Here is a 21,640-nt window from a genome sequence, read left to right on the forward strand (position 1 = left end):
ATAGATTTATTTAATTGGGCTCCAGTCATAAAGTATTTTTCGGTGAAATTGATTTGTTTTTCGGTTTAAACCGTGGCCCTAATGGGTTAATCCGTGGAAAAAGTATGTGATCTCACAGCATAATTCTTCTGCAGCAAGTTTCATAAAAATGCTTAGGACATAATAAATACCTTCAGATAAACACTTTTATTCTAGCTCCTTCATGTCTTTATCAAAAGTCTATTGAGAACTGACGGAAACAAGTATATACTGGCTTTCAAACTGGAAAATGTCATTAAGGGTAACTTTGAAAAATTCCTGAAATAAACGACTGTTAAATTAATACATTTCAATAAATATAGTATAATGATATTGAAATCACAAGTGTATGAAAATCTGTATTTTAATTCTAATTTTAAAGAATAACGAGGGGAGAAAAAGTGAGTCGAACTGTTATGAAACAAAACAGAAACAGATTCATAATTTTGAGCGACCTTGATCCAAATTAATACAAAAATAATCCAAATTTGGGCAAAATCTATTTGAGACAATGTGCACTTAATCACAGGTCCGATAACCCAAATTCTTATGGTCTAATTGTTGTAAAGGGCATCTTAAAAAATGACGCAGAATATTGTCCATTACAACAATGTTAAACAAGACCTTATAGTGGTTTGAATGTCAGACGTTCATCTATGTATACGTCGGTTTGTGACCTATCGTCTCAATATGGTATTTTGTGAGGTTGAAACAGAAACCAAAGATAAAAAGGAATTTTAGATAAAAATGACTAGAAATCTTTTATTTCAGTTCTTGTCACCTTGCCAGACGATTTCCATAGCCTTCAATAAACCACACATTCTTAACCTAGGTCTCTTATTTTCAGATATTAATCGGATTTTGAGAGTTCAAGTCATCCCGACATAATACCGTTTTGATGTGGTTCGTCACTTTTAAAACCATTGTTATTATTCTTTAATTTTCCATATTTGCCAAAACTCTGACAATATCCGATTAGCTATACAGAATTTCAATTCCCTTCTTTATTTCTTTTCTGAATCAATAGAAGATCTATCAAAACGTATTCTGAACTTTATATTATAATTATGTTCCCTTTGATTGTAACTAGTTTTATTTCTTAAACATCTTATCAGAGAAAATGAACGAATCTGGCTGGGTGGCGAAAGATATACTAAAACTTATTTCAGATGGGCAGTTGATCGGGAGTTGGTAACTTGGAAAAACTGGGAAAAAGGTGAGCACTTTTTACTAATGCAAGTATTCTATCATATAAGCGCAGACACACAGACACAGAAACACACAAACACCACACACACATATACATACACACACGTAGGATTATATATATATATACTAGTAAAAAGCCCGCAATTTCGCGGGGGAAGAACTATTTTCATTCAATATTGTACCCACCGTCATTTAATGAGGGCAGATTGGTAAACAATGTTGTCTGTGTAACTTGATACATCCTCTGTTGATTTTTCTGTGTTGCCCAACATGAAGTGTAAGCCACTATAGCCTCTGACCCGTGACACAGCAACATACAGTTGTCCGTGTGTGAAAACAGGTTGTGGTAAGAAAATAAACTGCGAAAATAAACCTGAATTAGCAGACGTGATCAGAGTTGAAAGACAATCCCGGGGAGGCTTTCCGAAAGTTCCTACAAAGGGAAACAACTCAAATAATATAATAGGAAAAACAAACACTCTAGCACCTTTGCTAAGACTTATGGCTAACCCTAATTTTTTTTAATCCTCCGATCTCGAGCGAATCCTAATAGAAAAAAACCCTCGGACTGCTTTGAACTACTTTTCAATTCTTCACAAATCAAAATGGCGCCGAGAATCAAAAGAATAGTCAAATTTTGGAAATTTTAAACTTTTACAAATCTATCAAGCTTTGTTGTAGAGTTTTTAAAATGCTTCTATATGATGACAATTTGAATAAATAAACGCCTGACAACATAGCAATGGTGAAAATACAAATTGAAAGAATACTGGGGATGTAGGACCTTTCGGAATGTCTACCAGATCCTAGGATCGAGATCTTACTTTACAATACAGTAGTACAGTACTCTGGTGATCATGTTTTGATTGTTGATTGGTAAAATTGAGAGTTTGTCCGTAATTCAAAACTAAGTAATATGCACTGATCTAACTTACATGAAAGGAAATCGGTGTCTTGACCACTTTAATCCTGAGATCAAATGAAAAGCTGAAGCAGACGCGAACATTATCAAGTATTACATCATAATAATATGTCTACTTTTGCTTTGTTCGGGCTAGAAGCTAGACATATACAGTGGGCACGACCTATATTCCATTTCCATGTGCTCGAGTTCATTGGTCACATTGCAAAGTGTGCTCAAAATGACTTATATAGTGAAAAGTGTTCACATTTTAAGAATAATGAACGTTACAATTGGTCATTTTGTTCAGCATGATACATGGGTGTGTTTACAATGTTCATAAACAAAGCAGCGTGTTTAGATACATTGAGAAAACTCCAATCGTTGTACAGCAAAAATTCATGTGATCGATGAATAGGTTGGACGAAAACATGAATATAGATCGCTCTCATTGACAGTTTGCCGATAACGTTTAACTAAATATTTCCCAGGGCAATAATTATCACATCGATGGCATAAAAATGACAGTAATATTAGCAGTAATATTAGTTGATGTTGTAAATCGGTGAAACTTATCTAAAATTTCTATATATCCGAATACCTTAATGTGATCAAGTGAATAATATCATTATGAATAACACGATTTGCTGAAAAAAGCCAATCGGACAGCTCCTCACTCAGGAATTTCTGTATTGATGCTTATACTGGACAGATAGAGTTGAGGGTGTGGCCATAAGTTAAACCTGGGTATTATCCACCCGAAACCATCACCTTAAAAGCATCAAATGGGCAATAATAATACTTGATGTTATTAATAGATGAAAACTGTTGAAAACTTAGTGTAGATCTGAAATTCTTAAAGTAGTTAAGTAAATACAAATAAATGATAATGTTAAATTAAAAGTAAGCTTCAATTTAATTACAAAAACAAATCACATGAACGTTTCGGGTTTCCCCTTTATCAACAAAACAGGATGAATGAAACACCACAGATGTTTTCTTAAAGTTCAGCAGAAGTCCATTTGCTTCGCTATCAACCACTAATTTGTCAAGCATATATGAAGGTTTTAATAATAATAAATGTAATAATAATAATAATAATAATAATAATAATAATAATGATAGCACATTAGAATGTCACTTTACCGCCTCCTCCTCCCTCCCCCATCCTCCCAAATCAATGTGGTACAACGTAAAATGCCTAGATCTGATGAAGTGGATATTGTTCTATATAAAAACTCATAATTTTTTAGAGATGGAAACATTCCATAGCATTACTCACTATCCTTAGAAAAAGGCTCTTTACTCATATCGTGTCACCATAATCAGGATTTAAATGACTACCCTTCGGGTAACAGAGATTTCTATGGTTTTTTAATGCAATAGCACCTCACGCGCTTCATTCCTCGCCTTACTTGATGAGTTTTACTGTTGGATTTGATTTAATTGTAAAGCGCTTGGAGCTTATCAAGTGGGTATTGCGCTATATGAAAGCTCATGTTTTTTTTAAAGATGATAATATTGCGCGATTAAACTCTTGATATTTTTAGATTGACTTCTTGTTGTCATTATTTTATCTCTTTTTAGCCGATGGTGACGACTGTATGGTTATGGAAAAGAACAAGAAATGGACTGATGATTGGTGTAAAAATAAAAGGTTTACCTACGTGTGTCAAGAAAGGTCAACTGTGGGTGAGAATGTTAACCAAAGATCGATAGATAGATGCTGTGCTCTTTGAAAATATCCGGCCCCTGATGTGAGCATCAATTCAAACCTGTAATATGTTGGGGAATACTGAACATTGAACTGAAAGTCAAATATAAGCGACTCTGGTTAAGCTTGTAATTTTTTTTTTAAGAATTAATTCAGGAGATTGAAAATAGTTTCATCATGTGCGAGTACCCTGAATTTGTTGGGGTCTTCTGACCTCCTATGGTGGGCAGGAGTTCATTTGCTGAGCCTTCTTTCTCCATATACGTTTTCCCTTTTTATATTGCACTCTCTCTCTCTCTCTCTCTCTCTCTCTCTCTCTCTCTCTCTCTCCTCTCTCTCTCTCTCTTCTCTCTCTCTCTCTCTCTATCTATATATATATATATATATATATATATATATATATATATATATATATATATATATATGTTCTGGATTATGATCGCTATTTTTCCCTTGTCATTGTGGAGATACTAAGCTGATAGCGATACAATCAAATGTATAATACCTTTTTTGAGAGATGATTTTTCTTCATCTCCATGTTACTGTTATGTTCTATTATAATTATTGACTTTGAATTCTGTGTATTGTATCTTGAACTTTGTTGACATTTGAGTGTGTCCTTCATAATCATTTGCTTGTGCTTGGATGGGACTTTTAGGTAATGTCAACATTTGCACGAGGAAGGGTTGCTCGTGGAATCTTCTGTTTCTTATTGACTCAGCCCTCTTTATCTTCCTCTTTCTATGCATGGTGCTATTAACCTCGTGCCAACATCTTTCCTTTATGATCTTCATTTTTACTGGGACCCAAAGACTCATAAATACAAACAAACAACAGAGTACCCAAAATTCCATACTTCTACTCATTGTAACATTTTGCTCACTTTTTGACAGCCTATTCATGCCGACATATTACCAGTTTTAAGCAACGGGTCAGTTATTGTAAAAATTTGAGGTTTCATATCGCGCAATATCACGTAAACGTGCTCAAAGAATTCTATAAGGGTCCCTAGCCAACAGCGACATGTAGGACGAACATGACGACTATTTGGCGAAATCTCTTTTTTTCCAGACAGAGACAGCGCTGTTAACAGACAGATCTCATTTTACGACCGAGTACACTGAGAAAATTTGAGTAAAGAGGCTTTTCCAATGATTCAACTATGCGTCGAACCCAGGACCTTCCGATCCGAAGGCGAGTGTCATACTAATAGACAATATATCATTGATGATGCTTCTTATGTCAAAACCACAGTCTTTGGGTTGTTTTTCTTTTTTGGGTTAAAAACTTTTACTTCAGATATCAATCAGTTAAAATAACCCTCAGCTTGTGTCAAAAATCATAAACCTGAGACTTGTAGGAAGTCTTTGATTTGGCAAGTAGAGGGTCGTTGTATTTTATCGCTATTTGAAATAAAAGTTTTCTGGTTAAATTAAAAATTAAAAAAAGATTCTAGTCGGAAGAAAACATTATTGATAACTTATAATATGAGACTTATAGTCTCGTATAGATGATTCATTTTGACAACAAATATATAGCCTGGGCATTCTTCTTCTTCTTTTTCTTCTTCTTCTTCTTCTTCTTCTTCTTCTTCTTCGTTCGGGCAGCCAGTGTGTGGTGACGACAAGCGCTGTGCCATGTTGTATGCGCTCAGAGTGACCAGGAATTGTTCATGACGGTGCTGTCAATTATTTAATTCAGGCGTTGAGCATTAAATCAAGTATCTCCTTCATAATTGTGTGGATAAGGATGCCAGAAGAAAAGAGAAATCTTGAGTTACATCAAGTCTGACTATATATGTTGGCATTTACGAAGGGTGCATCCTCTTGGCGTTTACAAATGGTGCATCCTCTTGGCATTTACGAAGGGTGCATCCTCTTGGCATTTACGAAGGGTGCATCCTCTTGGCTTTTACGAAGGGTGCATCCTCTTGGCATTTACGAAGGGTGCATCCTCTCTCCTCCATCATAATATTTCTTTTGAAAAGCTTTTTCAAACTGGCTCATATAAACATGTTGTTCTTATGGCTGCTGAGAGTGGTTCTTTCACCGGAAAATAAATTCTTTTCTTGGGATTGATAAAATACATATATTAAATAAAATAAAAACAAACTTTTAAAATATTTATTTTTGAAAATTCGCCGCGTTTGAAATGTATATAGAAGTATTCTTTAAAAGAACAAGGTTGCTCATATAAGTCCAATAGCCGACGTATACTTATTTACAAGTCTAATAACCCAATTTATTATGGACTCATTGCTGTCATGAAAATACTGTCAAACCAACGCACGACAATGCCCATTTTATAACAATAATAAAACAAGTCCATAATTGTGCTCAGTGATCAAACCTGCTCTTATGTGCAATTATTTAAAAGCATATTATTGAATTATTTTGACCACGTGAAGTGAATTGTTATATTTTTTAATAGAGGCCCCATTTTCAAAATGATAGTGTAATTAAAATGTAAGGTTAAATTGCATTGGCTTGACAATGACATTAAAGAAAATGCCAAGCTGTAAATACAATTATATTTTCTTTACTTTGAAAAACAAATTCGCTTAACTTGCTCAATGTTGGTTATTGGTCTCTTTCTGATCCCACAGTAAGGTAGTGAGTGCATGCCTCTGAAAGTACTTTATTTTGGAGGAGTGGCCATGTAAAGAGTGTGTAACAGTCTGGTCATGAACTCGATTCCCGCCTTCTGGACCTCTCTACTCAATTGTTAATACTACTGAAAGACATGAATTTAAAATGGTTTCAAAATATGAAAATATACAATAATTTATCACATAAAAAATAACACTTAGTGAAGAATGAAAAAGACTTTTTTTTATTCACAGATTTAAAGCACTGCAGTGATTACCTTAACACTTGCCCTGCTCTGGTTAAAGGACTTCCTGATCATGATTGCAGTAACTATCCAGCTCTACAATTAAACTGTCGTTCTAGCTGTGGTCTTTGTTTGAGTAAGAAAAATTTTGTTATTTGTTTTGCTATTTTTTCTTCTTATTTTTATCTTCTTTTCATTGATGTGACGCATGTAAAGATTTGGGATTATCTTACAGAATTATTTATTTTTAAAAACCGGAATTTAACGGTGAATGGGAATAAAACGGTGAATGGGAATAAGTTGGCCAACTCGTGCAATTATCACTGTATGTGTCATATATATTATATATATATATATATATATATATATATATATATATATATATATAGTCCATAACATTTATGTTTTATTGGACTTATTTAAAGTCTTAAAATTTGAGACTATAGAAATAAAGTCGATTTTTTGCAGAATGCGAGAAAATAACAGAAAATAAGAAAATGAAAGCTCGTCCGTTTTGAGAATCATTTGAGATAGTTTGACAGCGCATATCACTACGCCATTTGACTTTGTAAATAACACAAAGCAGCACGGCACGCCTTTTGTCCTCTGTTTGTTTGCCGGCCGCCGTCTTAATCTTTCACGATCAGAAAGCGATCGCAAATGGCTGTGTTGACCTGATTTATCAATAGATTTCGTTCATTGCAACCAAAATTTATCTGTAGAGACTTCCTATTCAATAGAATGGGGTTGAAATGCATTATCTGACCAAGCATTGTAGGATTTGCTGTAGAACGTCATTCCCAACCCGACCTAAAACAAGATGGAGGCCAACTCGAACTGGAAAGTTTGTTAACAACAAAGAGGAATACTGTATAATTGGAAATTAGACAACATGACATTATCATAAATCGTACCTAAAAACGTTTTTAGTCTTTAGATATGATTTAGAATGCTGTAAAAAGTCTTAAACATATATCTCTCAAGTAGTTTATGACTTGTGAAAACCTGGATTTTCATCTTGAAAGTCTTTTTCTATCTTTTGTTATTTGTTTTTTTTCATTTTGAAAAGCCCTTGCAAGTACCAGATTCAGTTAATAATTTTTTTAATATTCTGAAATGACCTGGAATAATAATGATACCAGCGCCATCCAACTTGCAGAAATATTTCCAGATCAAAATCTGAGCGTTTTGATCAAGCCATGGTGTTAGTATATTTCTGTTAATCCTGGCTAGAGAAGTCTTTTTATTACATATCAATTGTATTTTTTACACAAGGTTGCAAAAAGGACATAAGACTCAGAGACTACAATGAGGTCTACAACATTGATTCAAACAAAGACGGATACTGTATCTGGAATTTTAAGGTAATGTTTTCGTTTATAAAATGAAACATTTCAACATTCGTAATGTTTATAAAACCTCACCCTCGATAAAGAAGAGATGAAAGGACATAGCATTCATCCTCTGGAAATAGAAGAAATCCGGATGATGATGATGATGATGATGATGATGATGATGATGATGATGATGATGATGATAATAATGATGATGATCATCATCATGAATATTAATGAGGATGATCATGATGATGATGATTGCTTTATGGCCTTGGTAAGGTGCTTGGATATTGCCTTGTAGGTCCGGGTATCGAGTCCCACAAAGAACGGTGCAAAGTTAAATTGTTGGAGAAGGCTCTTTACTCAGGTCTAAAAGGAGTATCTGGATTGAGAGCACCTTATTGTGTCTTACATTGTCTTTCGGCTAAAACCAAAATTTCTACATTTTCAGAGAATATACATTATTTGACATAGTTTCTCAGAGATGCCATCTACATGAAATTTGAAATTAAGTGATTGTCAATGATCATTCCTAAATTATATTTGAATTGCTTGAAAAGTTTAAGCTTGTTATTATTTATTTCAATGGCATTTGGAGGAACCTGACTCTTTCTGAAATCAAAGATTTGTTCTTTTGTTTTTGATATATTAAGTTCAAGGCAGCTTGTCTGACACCAATTCACATGTTTAATTTAGCTTATATAATAATTTTCTGATTCTTGGTTTTTCAAAAGTCCCAAAATGTCTGTATGACATTCATCATAAATAGATCTAAAAACATCAGAAGCTGTACTGAAACATTGTCAAAAAGAGGGTTGAACATTGAAAAATCCAAATGTGAATTCACAAAGAAAGACAAATGACTTCTTAGGCTATCGTCTCTTTTATAACGGAATCTTACCACGGCCAACGAAGGTCGGAGCCACGCTCAAAGCACCAGAACCAACATCTCTTCAGGAGTTAATAGCTTACCTTACTGTGCTGAACTACTAACCGAAGTTCTTATCAAATATATCGCATCGCATGGCCCAATTGAACGATCTATGGAAGAGAACACTGCCTGGAAACGAACACCAGGGCCCAATTTTATGTTAAGAGGCTAGATATTATAGTATAACTAGTATGTGGCTTGCTAGTCTTAACAGAAGTAAGTGACTAAAATCGAATTTTATGAACGTTTTCATAGATTCTAACTAACTAGGCTTTTGCCTTAAAGTGGGCGTTGTAAGGACGGTGACTAATTCGGCTTTTTTGTGCTGGTAACATCAAGTACACGATGGTAGGTAAGATATCAGCCTTCATACTGTCAATGCAAAAGACTTCTAAAGAGGAAATTAGCTACACGTACGGTATAGTTAATATTTAGTTCCGTGTCATATTTGAACTTATTAATTTTGTCAGTGTGAATCAAATCACGTGATATAGTCCGTCGACTGATCAGACTACAATGATGTCCGTGGTCGACTGCCAAATATATTTTCAGGCTAATGAAAATTTCATTAAAATGTAAACAAATTGAACCAAAAAAAACATTAAAATAAAAAACAAACAAAACAGAAAGTGTGTTTTGATAAATCAGAGTACTTCAGTCAGTTACAATGCCAACAGAATAACCTTTGTCTCCACTATACTTTCTATTTTTTTTTGTTTGGGGGGGGGGGGGGGGTTGTTCTTTGTCGATTTCGAGTCTCCGTTCACTCGCAACTCACGAGCCCGATTAACCGTTTATAGTTTTAGCTTTTACTAACAAAAATGTTGCCCTTATCTTACAGTTTTTTAAAGCCATGTCAATAGCAACAGGACACCGAGTATTTTCCTTCCAAATCAAAGCTCTCAATCTAAAAATAGCTGCTATCTTTGTTAACGCTATGATGTACCCTAGTAACTAGTCTCAGACTAAGCTTTGAGTCGGCCTAAAAAAATGAGATAAACGTGGCCAAACTTAGTCCGACGGAGTTATGATTTTAGTCCGGGAATTACTTGGTCAGCTCTCATAAGATCCGATTTTTTTCAAGTCTTTTTGACTAAAGGCACGTTTTGGGTCTAATTATTAGGGAAAGCTTTCAAAAAATTGATTTTGAGATTTTGGTGAAGAAAGATATTCAATTATCTTAGAAATAATATTATTGAAGTCCACATTCTTAAAGCTTACTATAGACACGAAAAACACAGTCGATAAGGGTACAGGTAGTAAGAAAAGTGTGAAAAACTGAAAGCTATTTTGCCATTTTCTCAATATGTCATTTTTCTAAGGGTATGGGATACTGTGTCAAACGTTTTTCAGAATCTATTCATTGAAATTGTCTGAAAATTTCCACAGTTATCAAAAAGATAATGTAGTATGTCGCCATGGAGAGATTTTTTTTGATAAGGTTTTTGTATTTAGAATTATAATCCAAACTATGAATTTTTAACATCAATTTTGTCATAACATTTTGATTCTCAATTTTGTAATGGTCTAATTAAAATTCCACAAGTTAAAGTCGTAAAATCTTTCTATGGCGACACACTTACAAGGTTGATAAGAAGAAAGGATATGGAGGTCATTCCTTAATAAATTTTTGTGGGACGCTTGCCAAAAGAATGTTATATTGTTTATGCCAGACCCTCAAAATTGGTTGCAACACAGATAATTTATATTTTTCAACAAAAATGTTGTTTTTTACCGTATAATTAATGACGATACATAATTATTTTTTAAAACCCAATATAGGTAATTAATTTATTTTAGAAAAGTCCAAAGCCGCCCCTTAAGTCAGAGACTAAGCGCTAGTCCGCTTCATGAAAACTGACCCAGAACACCAACAACATTTGAAGGTTCAAAGGGTAGTTTCTCACGAAAGAATCTGCTTGTCCATTTCGATCTCAACGTCCCTCATTTTCTCATGTGATGCATCGCCCAGGGTTGCCTCTGCAATACTTTCATACATTTCAACGATGGAACCAAAAAGCCAATAGCGTACGATTCCAGGTCATTAGATAATGGGGAACAACATATAAAGAAGTTTATCAATCATTGGTGGACTGCTTAATTAATTCAACAAATACATATTTGGTCAGTATGTCACAGTCAAAATGGATCACAAGTCTCTTCTTGTTGTGTTTGTTTAAAACAAACCAATACCGGACCATGCAACATCTCGAATTCAGTTTTGACAAAGTATTCTCGCAAAAATTCATGAGGGTCACTTTGGCATATAATGAAAATGCTAGTAAAGAGTTATGTGTGGTGGCTAAAATTGATTACAATTTCGAATTCCATGCGAAATCTTCTGTGAATTGTCAAAGTTTTCAGAATTCACCAGTGCTCACATTTGAATTCGTGGAACTACCCAACTCAACCATGATGTAGGCTTCACATTGATTTTGCTGGTTCATTCTTAGGTCATATGTTCTTAATCATTGATATTTCGCATTCAAAGTGGATTGATATTCATCCGATGAAACGGATTAGTTCTGACACAATTTTCCAGCTTCTTACTTCTTTGCAACACATGAACTGCTTAACAAAATTATTTTATCATTTGTCCACGAGCCTATCATTTATAATCTAAGAAGTTGAAGATCTTTTTCGTTGCACCGGCATCGAGCTCATAAAGTCAACCTTTCATCACCAATCCACAAATGGATTAGCAGAGAGAGAGCTGTTGCAACCTTCAAATAAGCTATGAATAAGATTAACATTATCAATGGTTGTTTACCAGAGACTGTGACCAGGTTTCTACTGAAATACAGAGTAACACCTCAAATAACAACTGGATTTACACCTTCTGAACTTTTACTTTGAAGAAAAACTAAAACTCGTTTAGATTTGTTGCATGATGAGGACTTCACGGTAGAGAAGGATAAAATGCTTGACTTTTTCCGCAACCGCCATTATCCTGAATCCATATTAAAACAAGCGGTTGACAAAATCCAAAATATCTCTAGGGAAGCTGCCATGGAACCAGTTGACAACAGTGACAGCAAAACAGATAGACATATCCTAGTCATTACTAATCATCCACACAACAAAGAAGTCATCAAAATTTTAAAAACCAGCTACCGTCAGATTCTTCAGGAATGTAGAAACGAGGGATATATTCAACATACCTGCGCTAATCGCCTGCAGACGGGACCGTAATATGAGGAGCATACTAGTTAGGAGCCGCTTGACGAAGGATATGGCCGGTAATCAACGTAAGACGGAGCCTTGTGGATGTTGCAGATGCAGGACATGCCCACACTTATTCGTGGAAAATGCCATCAAATTCCCGGAAAAAGTGTGGTACATCCGACACTCATTCACCTGCACGGATCGTAATCTAATTAACACTATAATCTGCAAACGTTGCCACAAGACATACGTGGGAGAAACTGGCAAGAGACTAAGCGACATATTTGGACAACATCTGTGGTCTATTGAAAACGACGAGGACAAACCTGTCCCCCACGACTTCAATGGGTCCAGTCAACGAGGATTGCACGACATCCAAGTTGCCGTCCTTCAGTTCTGTCAGACCACTAAACAACATAGAAAATATAGGGAGGCAGAACTGATACTAAAACTGAACACCTTTTCACCTCACGGCATGAACTCGAAACTGGACCTAATATAAATATTATACTACCTTTGTCTCTTGCCACCCCCCCCCCCCCTCCGACTCCCCCGGCCATCCATTGTCATTACCTTTTGTTATATATCAGTATCATTGCTAGTTGACTACAGCAACTACTACCACCACTACTGCTACTACTACTACTACTACTACTACTACTACTACTACTACTACTACTACTACTACTACTACTACTACTACTACTACTACGACTACTACTACTACTACTACTAAAAGTGATTACTGTTCCTTCTGCTGCTGCTGCTGCTGTCACTAATGATTATACTTATACCGACATCCCTTATTTATTTTTTTTTTGCATTTATTTTCAATTCCATTGTAGACGTCTATTTATTTTCCAACAACAGTCTACACGTTTTTATATTTCACTTTCTAAACTGCATTACACAGGTCCTCCCCGCCTCCCCTCTTTTCACTTAATTAATTACACACATTTTAGAAATATCTAGTATTCTATTTTAATTCGTGTTTCCTTACAAAGAAGCATACTATTTCCGGCAACTGATGTTTTGTTTATTCATCTTAACTACGCCACTACCACATTATCTCATTCATCTGTGGTGTTTCATTCATCCTGTTTTGTTGATAAAGGGGAAACCCGAAACGTTCATTTGATCGTTTTTCGTAATTAAATTGAAGCTTACATTCAATTTCACATTTTTATTTATTCCTTCGAGCTTCGAGCAGCAACAGTTACATTACCCAGTTTTCTTCAAGAAATAAGTAGTAGAAGTAGTTGTAGATTATTGACACGTTATATAATGATAGATAGGTTAAGAAGGTAAGTATTAATCCCCGTTAAAGCAGAAATACTCTAATATAAATCAACAGAATTGCCATACATGATAAGAGGTTAACACAAAATTAGCCAAAATAATAATAGTACATTTTAATTAATTAAAGTTTGGCTATGTTAGTTAATTTCATCCTTTCCGGTCCACTACTCAATTTATTTTAATGGGATCCTTATCTGTTTGGATGACGACTTTAAGGTTTCTTCTGTCCGTTTATTTTATGGAGGAGCCTTTTTCATTCTTCGGTTGTCCCAGTGGCTCACTTGATAGATGGATTAGCTTGTAATCAAATGGGCATTTACTTGGTACCCTGATCTGTCAAAATACCGGAGCAAATCTTTGACTAATTGCGACATTTTTATATTCTTTATGAGCAGTAATGTCGTGAGGATTTTCAATAAACACCCTTGCATCACCACTAATCTAAATATTGTTAGCCATGCTCCTTAATTTAATTAATGGGGTACAGGAAGGTTAGTGGGATCGGGAAATATAAGTTAAAAAATGCGAGCATGAGAATCAATACATATAAATACATTATAGCAGTATCGTGTATTAGCGATCGCACATTTCTAAATGCAATTCGTGTAATGTAATTCATTCATTTGAAAGGCATCCATACATAAACGATAATATGAATATATATAGATAAAGAGACTGAATGAAATATTATATTTTCATAACAAGAATTATCAATTTCTGTTAAGAACATGAGTTATCGATTTCTGTTATTTTATAGGCTGTCTTTACTTACAGCCCAGGCGAAAACACTATATTAATTATTATTTACTTCACATTCTAGCTTTAAATGGCATTAATTGATAATAACACAAAGTAAGTTCACAGCTATAAGATTGATATATTTATTACATACTCCTGTCCACACAATATTTACTGCTAAATAGAATTTCGAGTTCACCACTATAGCATGTAAGTGATAGAGTGGTGGAAAGGGAGAGAGACAGAGTTAGCTGAGTATTTGCTTATTATACATATGACTGGAGTTAGTGAATCCCAGAAACCAATGATGTTCCAGGATTCGCCAGAGCCAGGATTTAACTGGTACATCATCATGGCTGGCGTCAGGGAATCTTGTGTAAACTTTTATTATGCTCCTTTGATCGCCGGACGGTCGATTAATTATTCGCCCTATCGCATCTCACGCCTATCCGCTGGGCTTTAATTTATTCATTGTCATACTATAGTTAGTATAGTATAGTTTTCCAGCGTATTAGGCGTTTTGTGCCTTTGCTGATCTTGGCATTCAGTTCATCGAGATAAAAGTCAATAAAAAGCCCTAACAGATCTTTTGACCTGTATCTATAATATATAAACTTTTTGATAAATTGAAGGCCCTAACCCTAACAGATCTTTTGACCTGTATATACGTCTAACCCTTTGATGGGATCTTAATGGGCGGTTCAACTATGCTAAACATGTAATCTGCTAAGTGGCTATCTAAGCTATTTTGAAGGCGTTGACACTTGGAGCATTGGTCACCGTTTCAGGGAGACTGTTCCAGCGGTCGATCACACGTTGATTAAAGTAGTGTTGCCTAAGCGATGTGTTACACCTTGGTTTATGCAGCTTGTAATTATGACCTCTGGTTCCATTGTTTGCAAACACGAAAAGTTTACTCTCGACTTGATACAAACTGTGTGTAAACTTGTATGTTTCAATCATATCACCTCGTACTCGTCTGTATGTCATGCTTGGAATTTCAATACGTTTCAGTCTATCCTCATATTGCTTATCTTTCAACCCAGGAATTACTTTTGTTGCTCTGCGAAGCACGCCTTCAATAAGTTTCTTATCTTTCTCAAATTGTGGTGACCATACTGAGTTGCTGAACTCGAGATGGGGTCTGACTAATGCAGTAAATAGTATTTTCATAGTTGCTGCATCTAAATAGGTAAAAGATCTATTGATGAGTCCAAGGATTCTGTTTGCCTTATTAACTTGTGTTTCTATATGCTTTGAGAATTTTAATTTAGTATCAACATGTACTCCCAAATCTTTCTCAAGTTTTGACTTATTCAGAGCTGTTCTGTCGCTACAGTGATGCTGTCTCATATCGTAGTGAAAGATTTTGTTTTTCGTTCCAAGATGTAGCACTGTGCATTTTCCAGCGTTGAACTTCAGTTGCCAATCGTCTGCCCAGTTGACTAGATTGTCAATATCTAACTGAAGACTTGGCCCTTGTTGTAACTATAGCAGATGGGAACTCTAATTATGCTTATATAATCAAATCATAAAAGTATTGGGAGACACCTTGAGAAAATATGTATTGAGTTATTTTAACATCCCGAGAAAGTTATGAAGGATTTGAAATAGATCACTACACTGTTCATTTTCTTAAACTTAATTTCTTATCAAACCTATATAATTATTATAGTTAACTGAAACCATTTGAAAGCCATGGAGAGTCGTTATGGGTTTACATCCCTGCTATATAATCGTAATTAAAGGCATGTATTATTTAATATTACGAGCATTATTATTGTTTATATTATTAATAATATGATCACGGTACGGCCTTAAAACATTGTAGCAGAAATGAATAAAAGGAGTCTCTTCTTGTCTAAACAAAATATCAACCGGTTGTTATGTTTGTTGTGTATACATTAACAATTCATCTCATTGAAACCCAAACCAAACCTAAACCACAGTGAAGACAAATTGATTCATATTAATTTTCTATTTGACCAGGAAAATAACGGTGGAAAATATATTATTACTATAGATGAAATTGATGTAAACCTTCCCGACACTCTAAAGATATCATTGGTAATGATGGGTGGGAGTCGTACCTTGCACACGTAAGTTAATATTTTGATGAAGGTTTCTACAAGCCTCTCAGTAAGAAAAACCAGCAAAATAATTGTAGTCTATTAATTCAGTTTTCATTAGGAATGTCATCAAATGAGGGTTTGACTTGTAGGCTAGGTGCTAACTATAGTCTCATCACTAATATTTAAACCGAAGTGGCAATTCGGAGTCGAGTCTGAATATTCTCCCGTTGCGATTCGGACGCAAACTTCAATGTACGTGCGCAATCACAGCAAACTGTCAGTGGGACGCAGGACGGATTCTAAGAGATTCTCATTTTTCTTCGGGACGCAGTGCGGGCACTGGGCAGAAATGGGACTCTTAGATTAAAGTGGGGCATTCTATACGGTCGACCACAATATTCTCTTAGACCGAATGGAGGATGCTTTTGGAGTCACCGGAACAGCGTTCAAGTGGGTTTCTAATAACTTGAAGAATCGAACGAAACGAGTGTGCATAAATAGAACATCTTCAACAACCATCACACTTAATTTTGCGTGCCGCATGGGTCAGTTTTGGGTCCATTTCTGCTCTTTGTCTACACCACACCTCTTACTAACATCATTAAATCCTACAACACCAGTCACCAACTTTACGCCGATGATACACAGCTATATTTCCCAATTTCTTCTTCCAACTTTATTTCAAACAAGACAAAAACCTTTAACTGCGTCTCCCACATCAAGCTCTGGATGACCCAAAACAAACTAAAAGTCACTGATGATAAAACTTAATAAATCGTTTTTAGATATAAGGAAAGACCATTCCAACGGAAGAACTTTTGATTTGTGACTCTATCATTTCCAGATCTTCAAATGTTTAAAAATAACCTTGGTTTTTATTTTGATGAAATTCTGAATATGCAATATCATATAACAAAATCTGTCAAAATCTACATTTTATTTTAAGGTCTACTAGTAATATTCGCGACCTTTTCAATGAAGAAATTTGTAAGACGCTCATTAATTCAATTTTTGCTAGCAGGCTAGACTATCGCAAATCACTTCTCTACGGGCTTCCAAAAAGCTTGGTCGCAAGACTGCTGTTGTTACAAAACAGGGCAGCACGAATTGTCACCCAGACAAAAGAGAATGAGCATATAACTCCCGTTTCGGAATACCTTCATTGGCTGCCCGTGGACAGAAGAGTTGATTATAAACTAGCATGTCTTGCCTTTAAATGTCTTCACAACACTGCTCCAGATTACTTAAAATCACAACTTACTGTCCATATTCCAAGTCGTTACCTCAGGTCTTCTAACTCCGTATCATTTTAAAGAAATACCCCTAAAACTAAATTCTCTGAACGATCTGTTGTATTTTCTGCTCCAGGTGTGTGGAACTCATTATCTACTTATACAAATGATTTGTTTATATATATATATATATATATATATATATATATATATATATATATATATATATATATATATATATATGTGTGTGTGAGTGTGTGTACGTGTGTGTGAATGTATGTATGTGCGCATATGTCTGTGTGTATGTTTGTGTGTGCACATTTGTCTGTGTGTTTGTATATGTGTGTATATATAAAAGTTGAGCTTTTTTATGGCGCAATATCCACTGAACGTGCTCAAAGCGCTTTACAAGGGGTCCCTGATTAACAGCAACGTAACATGTAGAACGAGACATGACGCCTGTTAGGGGAAATTACAATTTTTTTCGGGCAGAAACAACGCTGTTAACGACAAAGTACTCATTTTACACCTGAATACGATGAAAGAATGTGAGTAAAGAGCCTTTTCCAAGGACTCAACTATGAGTCGAGCAAGGCTCGAACCCAGGACCTTCCGATCCGATAGCGAGTGTCATACCACAAGACTACATAGCCGCACATATGTATATGTTTGTATGGGTATATGTATATGCATAATAGTTTTTCCTTTCACGATACTTTGTTTAAAAAAAACTTTAAAATTTTATCTGAATGAAGAGTTACGCTCAGTTTAATGGTTGAAAATTGGACTCCCAAATTATGTGACCACCATTTGGATTCCAAATATGGCCAACATAATATCAATAGAGCTTATTTTTGAAATCAGATTAATGGAATACAGAAAAAGAAAGTGAATGGAGAGAGAGAGAGAAAGAGAAAGAGAGAGAGAGAGAGAGAGAGAGAGAGAGAGTAATTTGCATCCTTTTATTTCCCTCACACAGATTTTATGGCCAGAAGTACAACAAGGTTTCTCACGTTGATTTTAGGAAAATCAGACTGGAATTTACGGGGCGTGCCAATTCTCACCCCACCTTGAAAGCTACGGTGAGGTGGGTTTCAGGTAATTGTGGGTCATTTCTATCCATTTATATTTGAGACATTCACTCAATCTGTAATATGTCCCAGAGAAGCGAACGACAAAAAGGAAATTTATAATTGAAATTACAGAAAAAGAAAAAGAAATTTGGTTTTTCACACTTTTCGAAACTGTATTCATTCTCCCTAATAAACTTTACCCAAGTTTCGTGTTTTTAGAATTTATAAATTTTATTTCGATAAACATTTACTGAATAGTAGTAGTGGTGGCGTATGGCTACACCTTCAAATTAGTTTCGTCAACTCAACTTCGAAAATCCTCGGCCATTAGAAGTAATTCATAACCACACTGCAAGTCTCGTTACTGGACTGTGGAGGACGAAGTGATCGCTGGTCTCTGGAGCTGCCTGACATTTATGGCAGGCATCACTGTTCTCAAGTTTCCATTTGCACATATTTGATGCAGTTCTGCAACCTGTTAAAAGGCGATTTGAAGAAACCCAGTATTTCATAGCATTGTGGAAGGATCATCTCCTTCAAAGGACCATTACATTGCTGTCATACGGGAGCTGCCATGGCCCTGAAAGTGATACCAGCTTAGATCCAATCCTGCGGGGAAAAGCCAAAGATGAGTAGCCAGATCAGGAAAGATCCAAAACGGCATCCGGACAAGGTTCTTCCTTCTCCTGGGCTCACACATCCAGATGAAAGCATGTAAATTACCCTGACAAAAAACACCATTTTTAGGCAGTGGGTCACATATTTGGTTGATTAACCCTCAACAGTAGAAATGCAATCTATTCTGACATTATATCTAATTGTTTTCACCAAGAGAGCAGTAACAGTAATGTAATTTTGATTTCAACCACAATAAAGCCAGAGTCGTTGAGATTTAAGTAAAATTGCAGAATCTGCTTATTTGTTGAAAATAATAAGATATTGTCATTCTTCTCAAATCCATGTCTGTATTGGGAAAAAATTTCTTTAAAATACTAATATAACTTGTTCTTTGTTTTCCATTTCCCGTTATATTTTAGCTTCACCTTACAATATTTTTTATTATCATTTGTACACACTAATCGTCAACCAAATTTCCTTTTATATCTAAGTACTCTTTAATTATGGTCATACAATTATATAAGTTTTTTATAATCTAATATTCTTTCGTAACAGATAGCGACATGTGCTATAAAACAACCGACAAGGGTGCGTCTTATAATGGTAATGTGAGCTTTACTCAGTCGTACCAAAAATGCATGCCATGCTCTTAAATGTCCTCACAATCCAATCGCAATTGGGTAAGTAACAGTTGTCGTTTGATAGGCACTATTTAAAAGATAGAAATCTGAACAAGTATGTATGAACATTTTAATCCTAAAAATCAAGTTGGCGCTACTAAAGCTGGAATCTCCTGATTAAATTGATCTTTATCTTACACCATTGCTTGCACCCTAATTTGTTAATGTAAAAAGATAGGCACGTTTTGTCTCTATGTAAATTCTTCATTTTTAAATATAAAATAGATATTGATATACTTTGTAGTTACCAGCATTTTCCTCTCCTTTTATGGACAACAATTTTTTTAATCTAAGAACAGATATTGCCCAGGTCATTTTAAGACTGGCTATTTCGCAATGAGAAAATTTCGAATAAAGGGAGAGTAGTTTGGGTTAGTTCAATTATCTGGTCTAGTCATCATAAAGACCCAAGAAATTTAGGGCACACAATTTACAACCAAATAACAACGTCTGTATGTGATGACTGAAAATATGAAAGCAATTCAAATTTATAGAACTTGCAACTGACATTTAAAACCAATAAATAAAATTTAAAAAATACTATAATGTTGAATAAAAATTGAGAATTGTATGGTTCAAAATTGTCGCCTTGCGGAGCTTAGAAGCTTGTTGGACTTGCTCTTGTTTAATCACGCCAAGATTCATTATTATCTTGTCATGCATTGTTCTTGTTACTATTATCGTTATTGACAGCATCTGTATGCCTATGTTGGTTTTTCCCAAACCGGTACTTTCATAATATTGGCCAAAAAAAGTTTTAATCATGAAGCTATTTGGGCATTATTTTTCAAATTTTCGCTCCCACAATTCATTTGCTTTCACCTTTCCACAATTTATTTGCCCAATAACATAAGTAGTCCTTCAGTGGGTCATCAAGCCCATAAATCTGGTGTTAAATCCAAACTTTGTATTAAATCAAGTTGTGTTTAAATGAATTGAAGGAGAAGCTCCACAATGTCTTCAAGATCTTTTATCTGTCTTTGAGCCAGCTAGACAATTAATTGAGGTCTTCAGATGACTGTGAATTAAAATTACTAAAATTCAGACTAAATTCACTGCTTCATAACATATTTTAGTTGGGTTTATTTAAATGTTGAAAATTGAATGTAAGATAAAAACAAATGAAAGACTTGGATTGAGTTGACATGTCTTATTGGGGATAATAAATATAGTATTTTTAAATGTCACAAAATATAACTTTTCAAATTTCTAGTAATTTTAGATTTAAATCATTTTTGGGCTTTTGTTTAGCCGATAGAATGCCGTTTTGGAACGATATGTCACAATACAACCACGTATGGAATACGGGTTTAAACCAGAATAGCTTGTGAGCTCTACAAATGCAACAAACGATTCATTCTTATTTGTTTGCTAATTTGATCTCATTTTCAGCCGATGTAAAACAATATAATTTTTTGACATATAATGGGTTATTACAAAAGAGGGTAAAGTGTTTGTTGTCAAAGGTACTCCAAAAATGTTTACTTGTCAATAAGTAGGTTACGTAATATCTCATTTTTTAAGGCTCATAATGCGACTTCTTATTTTAAAGTTCTGATATATGAAATCAAGATAAGTTTTAGGCTTTTTTTTGTTTTGTTTTTTTGTTAGTCTCTACAAATTGTCATCTCCGCCTCTTCCCCCAGTCCCCAAAAGGAAAAAAATCAAACAAAAAAGCAAAAAACTACGTTATTCTAAATTGCAATATTAGGAGGTCTGATAACTGGACGCAGCTATGGGCTTGATTTAACATTCTTGTAGTGGAATATTTTGCTTGAGATTGAGAATATTTCTATTACAACAATGAGACCATAACAAGTT

The 21,640-nt window shown here is 34.9% G+C and overlaps 2 protein-coding genes across 2 annotated transcripts in view; both read left to right on the forward strand.

The window, feature by feature from the left end:
• The window catches only part of LOC144967125 (uncharacterized), a 22,673-nt gene extending 2,880 nt beyond the window's left edge, over nt 1–19,793 (forward strand). Inside the window, exons 3-8 of the mRNA XM_078903971.1 lie at nt 1,134–1,234; nt 3,716–3,820; nt 6,685–6,810; nt 7,950–8,038; nt 18,428–18,546; nt 19,695–19,793. Of these exons, the coding sequence (XP_078760097.1) occupies nt 1,134–1,234; nt 3,716–3,820; nt 6,685–6,810; nt 7,950–8,038; nt 18,428–18,466 (460 nt within the window). The 3' untranslated portion in view covers nt 18,467–18,546; nt 19,695–19,793. The remainder of the gene's footprint in view (nt 1–1,133; nt 1,235–3,715; nt 3,821–6,684; nt 6,811–7,949; nt 8,039–18,427; nt 18,547–19,694) is intronic.
• LOC144967123 (lymphocyte antigen 75-like) overlaps nt 19,712–21,640 on the forward strand; it is a 37,317-nt gene continuing 35,388 nt past the window's right edge. Inside the window, exon 1 of the mRNA XM_078903968.1 lies at nt 19,712–19,819. The gene's annotated coding sequence lies outside the window, so the exon portion shown is untranslated. The remainder of the gene's footprint in view (nt 19,820–21,640) is intronic.

The sequence above is a fragment of the Berghia stephanieae genome, chromosome 3 (genome assembly GCF_034508935.2).
Source record: "Berghia stephanieae isolate SIO BIC M18660-M18661 chromosome 3, UCSD_Bste_1.3, whole genome shotgun sequence".
In the NCBI taxonomy this organism is placed as follows: domain Eukaryota; kingdom Metazoa; phylum Mollusca; class Gastropoda; order Nudibranchia; family Aeolidiidae; genus Berghia; species Berghia stephanieae.